General features: G+C 45.0%; 2 protein-coding genes across 7 annotated transcripts in view; one reads left to right on the top strand and one right to left on the bottom strand.

Annotated features, from left to right (window-relative positions):
- Positions 1 to 8,342, bottom strand: part of STAMBPL1 (STAM binding protein like 1) — a 49,206-nt gene extending 40,864 nt beyond the window's left edge. For 3 of the 6 annotated variants that reach the window (XM_004780771.3, XM_004780770.3, XM_004780769.3), the window contains exon 1: positions 7,311 to 7,440. The gene's annotated coding sequence lies outside the window, so the exon portion shown is untranslated. Of the gene's footprint in view, positions 1 to 5,848; positions 6,262 to 6,365; positions 6,567 to 7,310; positions 7,441 to 8,113 lie in introns of those variants that run through there. The other 3 variants (XM_013050129.2, XM_045073843.1, XM_013050128.2) reach the window with 3 other exon arrangements.
- Positions 3,009 to 13,411, top strand: LOC101682028 (translation initiation factor IF-2-like). The gene is made up of 3 exons (XM_013050124.2): positions 3,009 to 3,065; positions 7,155 to 8,049; positions 12,104 to 13,411. Exons 1-3 carry the CDS (start codon positions 3,009 to 3,011, stop codon positions 12,136 to 12,138), a joined length of 987 nt encoding a protein of 328 aa, XP_012905578.1. The 3' UTR covers positions 12,139 to 13,411.
- Positions 13,412 to 16,946: the final 3,535 nt, after the last annotated feature.

Raw genomic sequence — 16,946 nt, forward strand, 5'->3', positions numbered from 1 at the left:
AATCTCATGGATTTTCCATTAATTAGAAAAACAAAGTTCCACCCCCACTCATGATTCCAAGTGATCATCTTTTTTGTTTGGTACTCGCTTGATTCAAGGAGCCATTTCTCTGACCCAATTTTACAAAAAAAGCACTGATTTCAGGCCTCTCCCTTCTAATTTTGTTCCACCCATCATGTCTATTTGCGTCTAATAAAGAAAACTGATCTTGGGGAACAGTTCATAAGCCAGCCTTTCTTTTTTTTATATTTTTTTTAAAGATTTTATTTATTTATTTGACAGAGAGAGATCACAAATAGGCAGAGAGACAGACAGAGAGAGAGATGAGGAGAAGCAGGCTCCCTGCTGAGCAGAGAGCCCCATGCGGGACTTGATCCCAGGCCCCTGGGATCATGACCTGAGCCGAAGGCAGAGGCCCAACCCACTGAACCACCCAGGCGCCCCAATAAGCCAGCCTTTCAAGGACGAAAGATGGGAGAAAGAACCTGAGTCAACCTATCAGAAGATGGCAGCATGAACCCACAGGCTTTATGCCTCTCTCTACATCTCTCCTTTATGGTTGAAATGCACATTTCCGGTGTTAAAAGCTCTGGTCTAGCCACAGGATGAATAGAAGCACATGGTCCTTAGATGAGCTAAATGCAACCATAATGGCGATTACTGGTTTTAGTTTTCTTGCTGCCTTTAACTAAAAGGTGCACAGCTGATTGCTGTCCCAAGCCACTCGCGTCAGAAATGTTACTCTCTCATAAGAGACCCGCACTGCAGTTGCTTTCTGAGCACCCACCAAGGAAAACAGATTGGCCATGTTCACTCCGAGCCATGAAGGGTTAATAATGAGTCCTCACTGGCCTCCTGTTTCCAAATTACCCAGAGATTTCATCAAGTCAAACAATCGAAATGAGTAATTCCTCACGTGTCCCTGAACAGATACCTCTTGTAGGAGGCTGAGTTGAACCTCTCGTTTGGTTACTATGATCCCACTGAGACGAAGGTATATCAAAGGTTTAAAAAACAAAACACCAAATCCACTGCAACTCAAATTCTTTTAATAAGGACCTTTTTTTTTTTTCTTTAAATTTAGAAAACATTTTTCTCTGGTGCTCTTACATTCCCCTGGGGAATAGGGCCACAGGGCATCTCGCTCAACCTCCTGACTTGCTTGGTATCCTAGGAGCTGTGGTGATAACCCTAAGCTACTGAAAGAGGGATGGAGAAGCCAGCCTGGTCCACGATTCACGCCTACTGAATGTGCTAGAAACAGGAGGGCAGGTGTGGTGAGGAACAAAGCATGCACCTGTCCAGCTCCTCCCAACCCACAGGGCTCCCCGGGATCAAACCACAGCAGGAAGCCTTCCAGGCTGAGCACGGCCATGGCTGGGGACCTTTGGGAAATCCCATCTGTATTTTCTTTAAATCAGGTTTAAACTCACAAAATTTAAAAACAGCTCCTTTAAAAGGCATTGAACTTTACTTAAACAATAATGTATAATTACTACGAAAAATTAAATCGAAGAATGCAGACAATTTTTTTTTAAAGATGAAATTTAAAAATTCTCAACTAAATAGCACCCATTAACTTTTCACAAGACCAGGGAAAGCTTTTACCTCCTTAGAAAAAAGCAATACCAGTTACAGACTTCTGGAAGCTACGTAGGAGAACAAAGAATTATGAGAACAAAGAATTACGAGAACGAACGTAATGGTAAAATATTGAAGTCAGTGACGACATGTTCCCCCTGAAAGAAGCTCTGGCGGAATTCTGGATTTTTTCCTCTTTGTTGCTCTGGCAGTTTTCCACCAAAAATTAAAATATGGCCTCTTGGGCGCCTGGGTGGCTCAGTGGGTTAAGCCGCTGCCTTCGGCTCAGGTCATGATCTCAGGGTCCTGGGGTCGAGGCCCGCATTGGGCTCTCTGCTCAGCAGGGAGCCTGCTTCTCTCTCTCTCTGCCTGCCTCTCCATCTACTTGTGATTTCTCTCTGTCAAATAAATAAATAAAATCTTTAATAAAAAAAATAAATAAATAAAATAAAATATGGCCTCTTATAATTAAACATAATTACTTCAACAAGTCAGGAAATAGCTAAAAATTTTTTGCCGTTATTCTGGAAGATGCTCTGAATAAAAATGGTTATTGTTTTCAAGACTGATTGACTGATTTTAGAGTGAGAGAGAGCCAGTGGGTGAGGAAGAGGAGCAGAGAGAATCTCAAACAGACTCAGTGCTAAGCATGGACGGAGCCTGATGCTGGGCTCGAGCCCAGGACCCTGAGATCACGTTCTGAGCCAGACACTTAACCAACTGAGCTCCCCAGGGGTACCCTGAACAACGCTGGCTATGAAATGTCATCATAAGTCCATGATGGCTCAGAAATGAAAGACATGTGAGACTCTGGGGGTGTAGAGAGAGGTGTATGGCATAGATGGTGGATGGCGTTTAATAGAATGCTGATATTTACCCAATAATGCAATATACACATACACATCAGTGACATCTCTCCTCAGACCCAGTGACTCCTTACATATACTGTGTCTCCCTGACATAATGTATGATATAATATATATTATATAATGTATAGAAATGTATAATACATGTCTTACAATATATATACTATGTACGTCATACAAACCTTGTATACCCTATGTTAAAAAAAATACACAGTATTACAGTACATAAATAATATGTAATGGATATAGTCGGGTATTATGCATTCATTAGGGAGACATATCCTCTCTGCCTCCAGCAAAGAATGATGAGTATAAGATGTACCAAATGGATATGCACTACGTATGTCAACGATCAGAAACAAAAAAACAGCGTGTTTCTCAAGCACATGTGAAAACAGAAACTGGAACCCTTCTTAATAAAGAACTTCATGAGAAACACAATCTGCAAAAGAGCACAACATCCAGGAAAATGAGCAAAAATTTTGTAGGACGATCTGGGTACTCATTCTCTATTGGAGATAGCCAGTTCCACACTGGAAATGACTGGCGCCCTGAATCGACATGGGACCAGCGCTCACATTTCCTGCCCCAAGCAGCGTTCCTAGCACCGCGCACACGGTATAGCAGACAGCCCTGCGTACATGTTAGGAAAACAGGTACCAGAGTCTGTGTTTCACTCCCAGCTACGACCACGACCCTCTTTGCACTCAATTTTTACTCTGCAAAAAATGATACCTATTGCATGAAGTTGTTTTATGAAGTAATAATAACAAAACATACAGCCCTTAATGTTGTGCCTAAAACTTCCAACCACTTTTCATTTACACCTACTTTATCCATTTAAGCCTGCTCCAAACCTTATGAGACAGAAATGAATATCCCAACTGAAAAAGGAAGAAACCAAGGCCCAGAGAAATCAGTGGACTTGCCCGAGGACACACAGCTCCTCAATGGCATAAAGAACCCACGCTCCTAACCACTCTGTCATCCATCAGATAACACGTGTTAAGGTTTTGTAAGTTTTTGTACAGTGTCTGGTACTGTACAAAGGAACTAATATTTATTAATTAATATATATAATATATTATATATAATATAAATAATATAATAATTAATTAATTAATATCTAGCCAGTGTGTGCAAGATTCTTAGGTTACACCAGGGTTCGGCAGGAGCGGACGTTGTGACCCACTGGATGGGGAACAAGGGAGCGGTCATGGTCATGGTCACGGTCAAGTGCACTGACCCTCTTCCACATAATGACATCGGTCTGCCTGCCTGACATTCTTCCTTCTCCATTCAGCGTCACTGTGATGCTCCCTGGTCAGGCCATCGTTAGCCGACACTAGATTCCATCCCAAATCCCTTCTACGAATCCAATCAAGTGCCAAACAGCCAAGTGCCAAAAACTCTTCTAAAAGGACACTTTTGACACTTACTCCTTTCAAGGAACCTACCTAGAACTGGCCACCTCATCTAATCGGAACTGTACACCCTGGCTTAACAAGAGGCCTTAGTAAGACATGGACCAGACACGCCTTTACGTCAGGTTCAAGGGCTCACGTGCCTACTTACTAAACAAATCCCCAATAAGAATGACCCCAATAAGCATGACCATGCTTCATTATGCAGAGAATAGCAGTGTTGATGTTACTTCAAAACAGTAATAAGCCATGTTTTATTTTATACATTGATTTTTAACATAGCCCAATAAAAAAATTTTTAAATATTGAAGGATCTCATCTGACTTTTGTTCAGAATGAAATGAGCTTGACTGAAAGACATAAAGGGAAGGATATCAAAGAGAAAATGTGCATTATTAATGTGCACTCTCATGTTAATATCCAGGTAAATTTCAGACGGCTTTCTAATCTCTCATCCTGAAACTGGATCATGAACCACAGGTTAAACTTCTAATGACTGGGGATGGAAAGTCACTGTATTAAAAGAAAAAAAAAAAATGAAAGAAAAGAAAGGTATAATATCCCTAATATTCAGTATCAGCGAATGCACCCGTTTCCAAGAGTACCTTGAGAGGCTAATTTGCTAGATCAAATCAGAACATATGAATTATTTGTATTTATATCCAGTGGCTAGATTTTAATAACTCTAAGTTACTTAGTAACCAGCAGGCCAAATTAATAACCTCTAAGTCAATCACATTAATGGACAAACATAACACAGATTTAATTTAAAACTTAAAAAATCAACATGTGCTCTGAAGATTTAGCAATTTGCCAAATGTTTAATTGGCTCCTCCACTTAGCATGAGGAGATAGAGGAATGTGCCAGAAGTTCACGGGATTTGCTTAGAAATGCCAATCATATCTGACAAAAGCCACGTCTGGATACAGCTACATCCAGAGTATTCCTGAGCTGAACATTCTGCTGTCAACTCAGGGTTTCTGAATGTCCACTCACATGTCCGACTGGACAATTCTGATAGCTGGCCTGAGCGAGTCAACAGGTGCCAACACAATGCTGTTTGTTTGTTTCCGTTTTGTTTTGGAGGGACTTTTACCATTCCTTTGGTTGAGGAAATCAGTCTTAGTTGAATGTACTCACTGGGCTTTGACTGGATGAAATGATTGAATATTCATACCAAGTTATGGCTAAAAATACGTCATACTAGACATGGATAGAGGAGCTAAGTTGGGAAGATAAACATTTTAGAATTGCTATTCATGTAACAAATATTCATTGGGCAGCTGCAATCCATTAGCCTAAGGGACCAAAAGCTGACTCACATATTCTCAAGGATGACCATGAGTCATTTCTCATAGTTTCAACCCAAGTGACTTACAAATCCCCTACAGCGCCTTGGACACAATCATAAACCCAGTGGATTAAAATGTAGTCTAATTGGTAAATGTATCCTTCCAGGTAGGCAGCTGGGATTCCTGGGCTCCTCTCACATTCCTCCTGCCCCCTCATATTCTGAGCATGAAGTACCAGGCTTTTCTTCCCTGTAAAGGGCATTCTCACTTTCTGGATTGTAAATGTAAGTAGGCTTGGGAAGGGTCCTTAGAGGAGGAATACCAATCAAGCTATGTGCTATGTGTAAAAAGAAGTAGCTATTATTAACAATTCCTTAACTATTTTTAACTGTCTTCTCAGGACCCAACCCCAGAGACATTCTCCTCTCCAAAAGAAACCTCTCTGCGGAAGATACCCTGGGGCCATGATTCTACCATTTCTTCCTTCAAGCCTCTCACTCCTCCCATCCAAGTACTAACCAGGACAGACCCTGCTTAGCTTCTGAGATCAGACAAGAAGGCCTCTCACTCCTAATGATCCTCCCCAAAGGCCCCAAAGTAGGCAAGAAACTGGCCCCCAGAAGCTGGCAATATGAATAAAGGGCTAATGTTCTCTGCCTGATCAATTCAATAGTACTTACTTACCTTACAAAACAGCATAAGACAACACATTTCTTCTTCAAATTCCCAAGAACCGGCTCCTACAGAAAGGACAGCTGAAGCGTATGCAAAAGCAGCTTCCCAAGCAGCAAACTATGTGCCATCTATATGCTTGGACAGAAAAAACAAGCAGCCCGTTCATTTTCTAGGAAGACTCCAGAACATTTCATGTCTTTGAATGAAGACATGGGTTGGAGAAAATGATAAACAAGAGGGGACTCTCTCTCAAAGGCACAAACGTGTACTAGAAAGAAGCAGAGATGTTTAGAGGGTGGCTACAGGACCCCGGCTAGGATGCACTGGCCGAGCACACCTGTTAAGTTTAAGTGAGCATCCACGAGACAAATACAAGACTGCAAACGGAAACAAGCTCTGGAAAGAAACAACACAGTGGCTTCATCTCTGTGTGAAACAACCACAGAAAAAGCAGCTTTACCTCCCCTCCCCCAATCTTAGAAAAGGAAATCAAACATACAGATGTAATTTAACTGCTGGAACACACCTGCCATATTGACCTTGACAGGGCCTTGAATCAGGAGATCACAAATCCGCACCCTAGTGATAGCCTCGATCATTTTGGACACCCCTAAAACCTAGCACTTCGTTTTCATTCTTAGAGATTAGCAGGATGTTTGCAAAGCAGGGCGCTCGCGGGAGCTTCCTTTGAAAGATGTCTGTTGTACTTACATCAAACACTGATTTCCAGAAAGCCGTCCCCACCCCCACGCCGACCAAACACAAGACTTTCTTCAATTCTCTCAATCGGGTTCTGCTTCCTAAACAATGTACTACTTATACAATTGTATTTTTTTTTTCTTCAGTAATTAGAGCACCTTCGGCTCTTGGATCAGCAGCGGGGGTTGTGTTAGAGAGTTTTGGAAAATTATGTCTTGGCGACATTCCACTTCCTTTGTGGACTTCATTAAAAGGGTTGGGTTAAGGCTTCCATGCTCCAGGAGAGGGGACGCGTCTTAAGAGTCGCGCAGAGAAGGCACAAAAGTCAACACCACCTAGAAAAGCGCGGCCCCCGTCCCGCAGGGGGGAAGGTTCTGTTTGTCCTGCCCTCGCGTCGCCTGCCCCGCCTGCCCCGCCCCGCGCGCCCCAGAAGCCGAGCGGGGGTCCTTCCGAGCGCCGGCACCCTCGCCAGAGCTGCACCCCGAGTAGGAATCAGAAGCCCACGCGCCTAGGTCGCCGCCGGAGTCCCGCCCCGCCACCGGGAGCCGCCGCTTCCTGCCTTCCCCATCAAGGTGAAAGTAACCCCTAGGGGCCGGCGGGGGCCGCGCACCGGCAGGAAGGAAGTGAGCCCCGGCAGCGCGCCTCTTCTCCCGCCGAGCGAAGCCCGCGGCCGGAGGCAGCCGGCGGGAGAGGGGGCCTGCGGCCACCGGCACCCGGCGTGCACCCTCGCCCGGGCCGGAGCGCGCTCACACTCACGCGCGCTCACACTCACCAGCAACCCCGGTGTCCGGAGCCCGCGTGGGACGGCGGCTGCGGCGGCTGTCCCCGCGCCTGCCTGCCGTGTGGCCTTGGCATCCGTCTGGCCGCTGCAGCCCGGGCCGCGGTGGCTGTCGCTGGAAGGCCCTGCGGCCGGGTGATGCGCCAGGAGCGCCCGCTCGCCGGCCTGGGCCGTGCCCGCCACGCTGCTCCGCCGCGCGGCACGGTGTCCCTGCTCCGTCCGCTTGCGCCGAGCCCGCGCCTGGCTCTCCCTCTCCTCCTCCGCCCCTCGGCGGCCGCGCTCCCCAGAAACAGCGCCGAGCAGGTCCCCGGAGAACCCGCGCGCAGGCCGGCCGACCCGAGCCTGCAGCGTCCCCGCCGCCGCTGCTGCCGTAACAGAAATTGGCGCTGCGATGGTCCCGGCCTCCCCGGCCCCGGCCCCCGGGGGCAGCCTCCGCCCCTGCCTCCGCCCCTCCTCTGCCGCGCGAGCTCCCGCATTCTGCAGAGAAAGCTCGCAGGTGGCAGCGAGTCCCCGCGGCGGCCTAGAGCGCCGGGGAAACCGCCCGCTGCCACTTTCTCCTCTGAAACGCTGCGCGTCCCCTCCCTAGCCCGGAGCCCCTGGGACCGGCGTGCGCTCCACCATCAGCTTCACCGATGGCCCCGAGAGGGTGGCTCCGAACGGCGCGGTGCACGCGCGCCCCATGCAGCTGGCCGTGGCCTTGAAACTCGCACTGGAGTCCGAGGAAGGCCGGCGCGTAGGTGCAAAACCCACTCGTCCTCGTGTTAGATATTCCGCCTGGAGGTTCATGCATAACTCACCCCACCGTGCAACACGTTAGTCCTCTTCCTCCCCTCCCTGCCTCGCGTACTCGGGTGACGCGATCCAGTCAGCCACCTTCTGGGTATCGTGTTATTATCCTGGGCAGTGTTTCTTAGTATGGTCCTGGCGCAGGGTGCCGGGCACCCTTGGTATGAAATCTTATTTTATCCTCTCCACAGCCTGATGAAAAGGGCTCTCACGGTTCCCACGACTGCGACCCGGAGAAACAATTTGTCCCCGGGTACCCACTTAGAAAGTAGTACAAGTTAAGATTTAAATTCTGAGATGACGTCACTACGCGGTATTTCTTTCTGTGGGACCGGCAGGTTTTACGAATTTATAAACATCTTACAAACACTGCTGCTGCTGAACCACCACAGACACTGTTCCACAATTTAGGGAGGAGGCTATTTCCAAGAGAAGTGATTGCAGAGATGGGGAGTGAGAAAAGGTTAGGCTTTTCCTAACCTGCTTTTCTTGGAGAGACCAAACTTCCGGTCCTGGCTCTGCCCCTAGCTGAGCTGCTGGGCCTTGGCATGTCCCACCTTCTTAGGTCTCTCCTCTCCTTGTGTTGGTGTTTCGGGATGAAAAGGTTTGACTCTTGGAGGCGGCCTGCAGCCCTGATTTTTGAAAAGCGATGGTGTCATTGTTTATCTCACTTTGAATTTAGTTCCCAAGTTTAAAATCAGGAAATTTAAGGGAAACGCAGACTTTTGGTGCGTTCTGAGAAGTTGAAAGAACTGGCAACGTTTGGTTCATAGTGGGTTCCAGCACCCATCAGCTGGAGCCAAGTCGGAGGTGTCCCTTTGACCCTGGGATGATGCTCTTCAGTTTTCCACAGTCTCCACCACTCCCGTATGCCCCCACCCCACTGACCTTTGAAGATAGGATAGACATTGGAGTGTGCAGTTCCAGACTAGATAATCTCATGACCTACTAGACAATCTAAAAATTCAGTTGTAGTTAAGAAGATCAACCAGGTTCCTAAAAAAATACTATGAAACAAAGAATTTCATGTGAGCATTTATAGTGGTCATTGATAAAGATCTATGATAATAAGATCATTGATAAAAGATCTACCTAGAATCCAAACTCTCATAAAAGCCAAAATGTCCCAGTACTCACTGTCTCCACCCTCTGGCATCCCTGGAATCATCCTATGACTTCAGTTCAGAGGTCTGTGACACAAACAGGAGACATTCTAAAAATAATGTCATTCTCTATGAAGTGATGTTTGTGGTCATAGGCAGCAATGCCAGAGCTGACAGTTGGACATGTCCAGTGGCAATACCAACTACCCTACCTGTTTGATGGACTTGATTCTTCAGCCTTCCTGTCTCTTTTGGTTTGCTACCTGCTGGCCTTTCGAGACATCTCTCTTCCGATTAAGTGATCAGAATTGGTTTCAGTGTTTGCCACCAAAACTCTGATCTAGGGACTTTTGGGACGATCCAGGTCTGTCTTCCTTTCACTAATTGAATTAATGAAAAGTGGGCACCAGTGTCTTCATTCTGCTATTATCTTGGAATTTTTAAGTGTGCTATAATTTTATCTGCACTTAAAAAAAAAAAAAAAAAAAGATTTAACATGAGCCACAAGCCAGGCAGGGAAGGGACAGAGGAAGAGGGACAAGCAGATCACCCTCTACACCCCCCACTGAATCCGGCAGATTCCCAGCCCTGAGCTCAGGACCACAACCAGCCAGAGCAGAAGTCAGATGCTCAATTCACTGGTCCACTCAGGTGGCCCTTTACTAACACTTTTAAAGATTTTATTTTACTATGAATCCAATGTACAATTTTTTTTAAAAGATAGGATTTTCCCCCCTTACTAATCATATTAGCAAAGATTGTGTTTTAATAACCATTGCCCTCAATACCAGTGAGGGTGCCATGAAATGACCCCTTCGTCTGGTGGTATCATTTTATACACAGCCAAGGAAAGGAATTCTTCAGTGTGTTAACAGAAGCTATGAAATATAGCCTTTCCCCCAAGTAATTCCACCTCCAGGAGGGAGCTGGTTCTCAGGAAATCTGAAATGAGAAGTAGGATTTCTCCACTGAGATGTTGATCATCACCTTTAGGCATTAAAGTTAGGTTTATGATGAGTTTTAAATAACATTGAAGCTGCTGGTGATCCAGTGTGATCCAATGTTAAACAAATCAGGGTATAAAATGGTGTCCACATATAATCTCAACTAGGTGAAACCACAGGGAAAAAATCTAGAATTTATTAAAATTATTCCTAGAAATTAGCTATTGACAATTATACTTGCCTTCTTTACATTTTGCTATAATTTTAATGTCTTATACTAGGCATGCTTACTTAGGAAAAAAGAATATTTAACAATGACAAATATACAGAATTGGTAGCCAGAAAAATATGAGCACTGTGTTTTTCACAGTGCCTTGTTCATACTGGGTACATAATCAATATTTAAGGTAAGAACAAAGGGAGAAGAAGGGAAGGAAGGAGGAAAAGAAGGGGGTCACATTGTTTCACAAAGAACAGTGAACTAAGGGATTGTAATTACTCTGTCATTCGCTTAGTTGATGGCATATATAGAAACAAGGCAGTGCATTCTAAATTGCTTTATTTTATTTTTTTAAGGTTTTATTTATTTGAGAGAGAGAGAGCATGGGCAGGAAGAGGGCCAAAGGGAGAGGGAGAAGCAGACTCCCTGCTGAACACAGAGCCCAACATGGGGCTCGATCCCAAGACTCTGAGATCATGACCTGAGCTGAAGGCAGATACCCCCTAGGCACCCCCTAAGTTGCTTTATTAAGTCACACTGCATTTAAGTGTTTCCCAGTTGTGGTGTGTGGCAAAACATTGAATGTTGGGCGCCTGGGTGACTCAGTGGGTTAAATCTCTGACTTCAGCTCAGGTCATGACCTCAGGGTCCTGGGATGGAGCCCAGCGTTGGGCTCTCTGCTCAGTGGGGAACCTGCTTCCTTCTCTCTCTCTCTGCCTGCCTCTCTACCTACTTGTGATCTCTCTCTCTCTCTCTTTGTCAAATAAATAAATAAAATCTTAGGGAAAAAACCCCAAAACATTGAATGTCTTTCTCATGGTTGGAGTAACACGGAACCGGTGCTCAGCCTTTTTCTTGTCCCCGGACATCAGAGAGAGATCCGAGAAAGTGAAAGAACCACAGGGTCTTGGTGCGCACGACAAGGAGGCCCCCTTTTGCCTCTGACTGGCCGCCATATGGAGGTCTGCCCTTCTCTTTGGGGCCCCAAAAGTCCAAGAGTTTGGAACAGCCTCTAATCAGCACATCTGTTGACATCCTAAGAGAATCTTATTTGCTGGCACTCACAGTACAAGGATTAAGTGGGCCGGGTTGAATTTACGTAAGTCAGGAGACCAAAATTACATTCGTAGACTCCAGTAATTGTTTGGTGTTTGCACATAAAGTGACGGTCCCTGGGGTAATAACCTCCTCACTCGTGGTCCTTGCTGAGTTTAGATGGACTGGAGTCCTTGTTCTTTGTTTACAGTTTCCTGGCTCTGGATTATCTTTAAAGTTGAGGGAAAGACCCAGTTGATTCTATTGCAAGGAATATTCATCTCAGAGATTGTGTGCTTAAAAAAGGCTGTATCTTAAAAACATGTGTTCTTAAAATTAGGGGTTTGCTGTTGTTCATTCCAATAGTTCTCCAACTATGGCTCAGTGACCCCGCACCTCCTTTCAGACGGATTTCAAGATCAAAACGATTTTCTTTTTTTTTTTCTTTTTTAAGATTTTATTTATTTATTTGTCAGAGAGATAGAGTACAGGCAGGCAGAGTGGCAGGCAGAGGCAGAGGGAGAAGCAGGCTTCCCGCGGAGCAAGGAGCCCAGTGTGGGACTCAATCCCAGGACGCTGGGATCATGACCTGAGCCGAAGGCAGCCACCCAACCGACTGAGCCACACAGGCGTCCCCAAAATGATTTTCTTAAACACATGAATACATCGTTTGACTTCTTCACTCTCCTTCTCTCATAGGCTTCCCATGGAATTTTCCAGAGCTACAGGTATGATGTCACCACAGCTGGAACACAGACCCAGACCAGAGAATGCAGCCAGATCTCTGAAGCCAGATGTGAAAGAGATTTCTAAAAGTATATAACAACGCCCAATTTCTCACCAATTTTTGTTTTGCTTGGGAAAACAGCGTTATGTTGTAATGAAAATGAGATATTCCTTTTCACATGTGATCAGTCTCTTATTTTTTAATAAATTAGTAAGGTATTTAAAATGTTTAAATTTTATTTTCTAATACAGTACAAATGGGTAGTTAGAAATCACATAAACAGAAGCTCTCTGGGGGCCTCCATAGTTTTTAAGATCATTTGAAGAGTGTAAAAAACCCCCAAGACCAAAAAGTTTGCAAACCACTAGTCTAGGCTATTACGGAGCTAGTAAGTTCTAAATGACCTGTTCTTTGAGGAATTTCATCATAACTATGGCAACTAGTCCGCGTCACTGAACACAGGAAGTGCGTTCAAAAGTGCTCCAAACACAGACACGGCAGGCACCTTTGACTTTTTCCATTTGTGAGATTCATTTTAGTGCTCCCTTCCTGTTAGTTACTCTAGGCTCAGATTACTTTATGTCCACCGTGTTCCTGTAGCCAGTACACTGCGTGAGGCTTCAGAATTGCTGCAGCTGTGTCTTCTTCTACCAGCCATCTCCCTGAGCCCAGTTTTCCCCCTGGAAACACAAGAATGATGGCTCCGGATAGCTCTCCAGGTGGTCATGAGGTGAATTAATATGCAAGCATTTTGCAAACTCGCGTGTGCTTGGAAGATAGAAGACTTGCTACTATCAAACATTTCAACACCCAGGCAGACATGTGATGAAGATGTAAATTCTCACTTGAGCTGATACTATTTGATGCCTTGGATTTAGGCCCATGACATGTGGATAAATGAGAGACGTGTTAATAGGGACGCCTGGCGGGCTCAGTGGGGAGAGCCTGTGACTCTTGATCAAGAGTTTGTGAGTTTGAGCCCCAGGTTGGGTGTATGAATAGTGTTTGGGGTGTTGCTGGACTTTTTTCTACAGATCTTTTTTTGCAGGTTGTGGGGAAGTCCAGAAACGGGGAGAGGAGGCTAATGATAGAACTGCATCTGACCTTCACTGTCAAAACATGTCCTAGAACAGTCACATCTCCCCTGGGACTGCTCCCACGCAATAGAAATCCTTCCATGGTAGGCTTTAACTATTATTTAAAAGCTATTCAGTAGGTCCAAGGGGCATCCCTTTGAAAGAGAAAGTGCAAAACACACAAGATGGTGTGATATTGGTTCTTTAAATTTAAAAATCTCTTTGGTCAGCAGAGAAAGGTCATCTTCTGTTATAAGGGAAAAAAAAGTGCCCACTAAGGTTTTTACCAGAGTGAATAACACTGTTTTAAAATACAATTCTTGGGGTACCTGGGTGGCTCATTCAGTGTCTGCCTTTGGCTCAGGTCATGATTCCAGGTTCCTGGGACCGAGCCCCGTGTTGGGCTCCCTGCTTGGCAGGAAGCCTGCTTCTCCCTGTCCCACTCTGCCTGCTTCTGTTCCCTCTGTGTGTCTCTCTCTGTCAAATAAATAAAATCTTAAAAAAAATAAAATACAATACACTTCTTAAATGTGTGGCTCTGTAGACAAAGACATGACCTTTTCCAAGGACACATAGTTTAAATAGCAGATCTATAAATATATATTGGGGCATGGGCTACTGGGCTTAAAACTCAGGCTCGTAATGTGGCTAACATGTACATCTGAGCCTGCTCAGGCTGCCCCCACCAAATACCCAGACTGCATGGCTTTAAACAACAGAATTTTTTTTCTACCTGATCTGGAGACTGGAAGTCACAGTCAAGGGGCCGGCTGATTGCTTTCCTGCCAGGAGCTCTCCTCCTGGCTTACAGTTGTTCCTTACTGTGTCTTCACATGGGTGGGGACTGGGGAAGATCTCTATCTTCCTCTTGTTTATTTTTTAAGATTTTATTTAACTTTTTTTTTTTTTAAGATTTATTTATGTATTTTAGAGAAAGAGAGAGCATGCCAGCAGGGGGAGGGGCAGGAGGAGAGAGGAAGAGAGTCTCAAGGAGATCCCTGCTAAGTGCAGAGCCTGCTGTGGGGCTCGATCTCACAATGCTGAGACCATGACAGACGAAACCAAGAGTCAAACCCTTAACCAATCGAGCCACCGAAACATCCCAGATTTTATTTTATTTTTAAGTAATCTCTATACCCAGCGTGGGGCTCGAACCCACAACCTTGAGATTAAGAGTCACACATGCCATCGACTGAGCCAGCCAGGCATCCCAACCCATCTCCTCCTCTTCTTATAAGGCCACCAACCCTGTAGGATTAGGACCCCAACCTCATGACCTTATTTAAACTCGATTATCTCCTGGAATCCTGCTCCAAATATGGTCATACTGGGAGTTAGACCATCAACATGTGAGATTCGGGGGGAATGAATTCAGTCCATAGATCTTATTTGCCGTTTAAACATAAGTACAAAATAAACCACGAATGAAACCTCATAGTTTCCTATGTGTCTCTTAGAAACTACAGGATTCATTGTACTCCAAGGGACAAAATAATCATGAGTGTGTCATAACACACAATGATTTATTCAGTTTCTCTGACTAAATGTCAAAACTTTGCCATCATAGGTACTCTGTCATAGCACATGACTTAGTTTTGAGAGACTCAGATGAACCCAAGGAAATACCCCTTCCTCCGGAAAGAGAAGGGGGAAATTCTTTCAAATTTTTAAAATTTTTTTTATTAACATATAATGTATTATTAGCCCCAGGGGTACAGGTCTGTGAATCGCTAGGTTTATACACTTCACAGCACTCACCATAGCACATACCCTCCCCAATGTCCATAATCCCACCCCCCTCTTCCTTACCCTCTCCCCCCGGCCACCCTCAGTTTGTTTTGTGAGATTAAGAGTCTCTTATGGTTTGTCTCCCTCCCAATCCCATCTTGTTTCATTTATTCCTTTTCTACCCCCCAAACCTCCCACGTTGCCTCTCAACTTCCTCATATGGGGGGGCATATGATAATTATCTTTCTCTGATCGACTTATTTTGCTCAGCATAATATCCTCTAGTTCCATCCATGTTGTTGCAAATGGCAAGATTTCGTTTCTTTAGATGGCTGCATGGGTTGATGGACATCTAGGTTCTTTCCATAGTTTGGCTATTGTGGACATTGCTGCTATAAATATTCAGGTGCACATGCCCAGAAGGGAGAAATTCTAAAAGCTTGAAGATATTGCCTTTCTCTGACTTAATTATTATCTTTTTTAATCAGAAAAACCTATCATTCTTTGAGGTGGGAGATAGAGTACATTCTGAACAAGGAGAATCTTCAAGTTCTAGAATCAGAAAGTACCACAGATATCAGCTGATCCAACCTCCTTAGTTCACAGAAGAGGAAAGGGAAATCTTAGAAGGTGGTGGTGGGTTGTCAAGGTCACTGTTGCCTACATGGGGCTGTTCCATTATAGTTGGGAGACTGATTAGCTCGCTACGAGCTAGTGTGACTAGATTTTACCTTTATTGGTCATACGTCCTTTCCCAAGCATTATGCCAATTGGTTCTCTTCACAATCCTGTGAAAGGAAGGCCTTGTGTAAGGGCAAAGGATGAAGGCTTGTGTTTCTAGAAATGATACACAGAAAGGAATGGGTAGAAGAGTGCAAATCTGCAAACCAGGGAACAGTAAAGGTCAGGGTTAAAATGTGACTCAGATGCCACCTAGAAACAAATGGGCATCAGTTACATATTATAAAGGGCTAAGTCAGTTTGTGGAAGTGGACGATTTGGGTGGCAAAGTCATTGATCACAAAGAATGGGGGTACTTAGAGTTGGACAGATTGGACTTCAAAGGGAAGTTGATTACTTCTCCCAAACCCGAGTTTCTTAACTAGTAAATACAGTAAAGTTCTTATGAAGAGTAAATGAAATCACATCTAGAAAGCATGTAGCAAGGTGTCTAGCACAAGAAGGGATGCCGAGTCAAGCAATAATGGAGGTTGGAGTAAGATGGTGAAGAGCCAGATGGAAATGTCAACCTAGTAATCCCATGAAATTAATCTTGAGATGTAGACCTTGGGGTTCTCTGCTGAGGAGTGATGAGTACAACCCAGAAGATGGACGAAAGCCTGAAGGACAGTGAATGGGAAAGGCCTGAGCACCAAAGATTGAGCCTCAATGAATGTCCACGTGTCCTGGGCTGCAGAAGGTGGCTGTGTTTCCAGAAGAGGAGTGAGCACATACACCAGGTTACGGGAATGGCTGAATGCTGGGGCAGGGTTGGGATGCCCACTATGGACCAGGTATCCCAACAGAAGGCAAGAAATAGATGGGGTCTGGGGGTCCTCAGAGCCCGGGCAGCTTCTGCCTCTAAGGTGAGGCAGCAGAAAAAGGATGTGGTAAAAAGAAAATGAAAGACTGTGGAGTATGGAATGACATAGAGAAAAGAATAAGATCCTGAAGGGATCTGGACAGGCTGAGATCAAGAATGCAGGTGTGAAGATTCATTTTCAGAAGGAAGAAGACCAAAATGAGTCATGTTCTCCTGCTTTGTAACTCCTCCTCAGCAAGCTTTTGCATTCAAATAAAAATCCATTCAGCATCCAAACTTTTATTTTTAAATTTTTGAAGATTTTATGTATTTATTCAGAGCAGGAGGAGGGGCAGAGGGAGAGGAGAGAGAGAACCTCAAGCAGGCTCACAGTGAGTTCAGAGCCAAGTGCAGGGTTCAGTCTCATGACCCTGAGATCATGGCTTGAACTAAAATCAAGAGTCAGAGGCTTCACTGACTGAGTCACCC

This window comes from Mustela putorius, unplaced genomic scaffold, assembly GCF_011764305.1.
Source record: "Mustela putorius furo isolate JIRA1106 unplaced genomic scaffold, ASM1176430v1.1 tig00537291_pilon_pilon_pilon, whole genome shotgun sequence".
Taxonomy (NCBI): domain Eukaryota; kingdom Metazoa; phylum Chordata; class Mammalia; order Carnivora; family Mustelidae; genus Mustela; species Mustela putorius.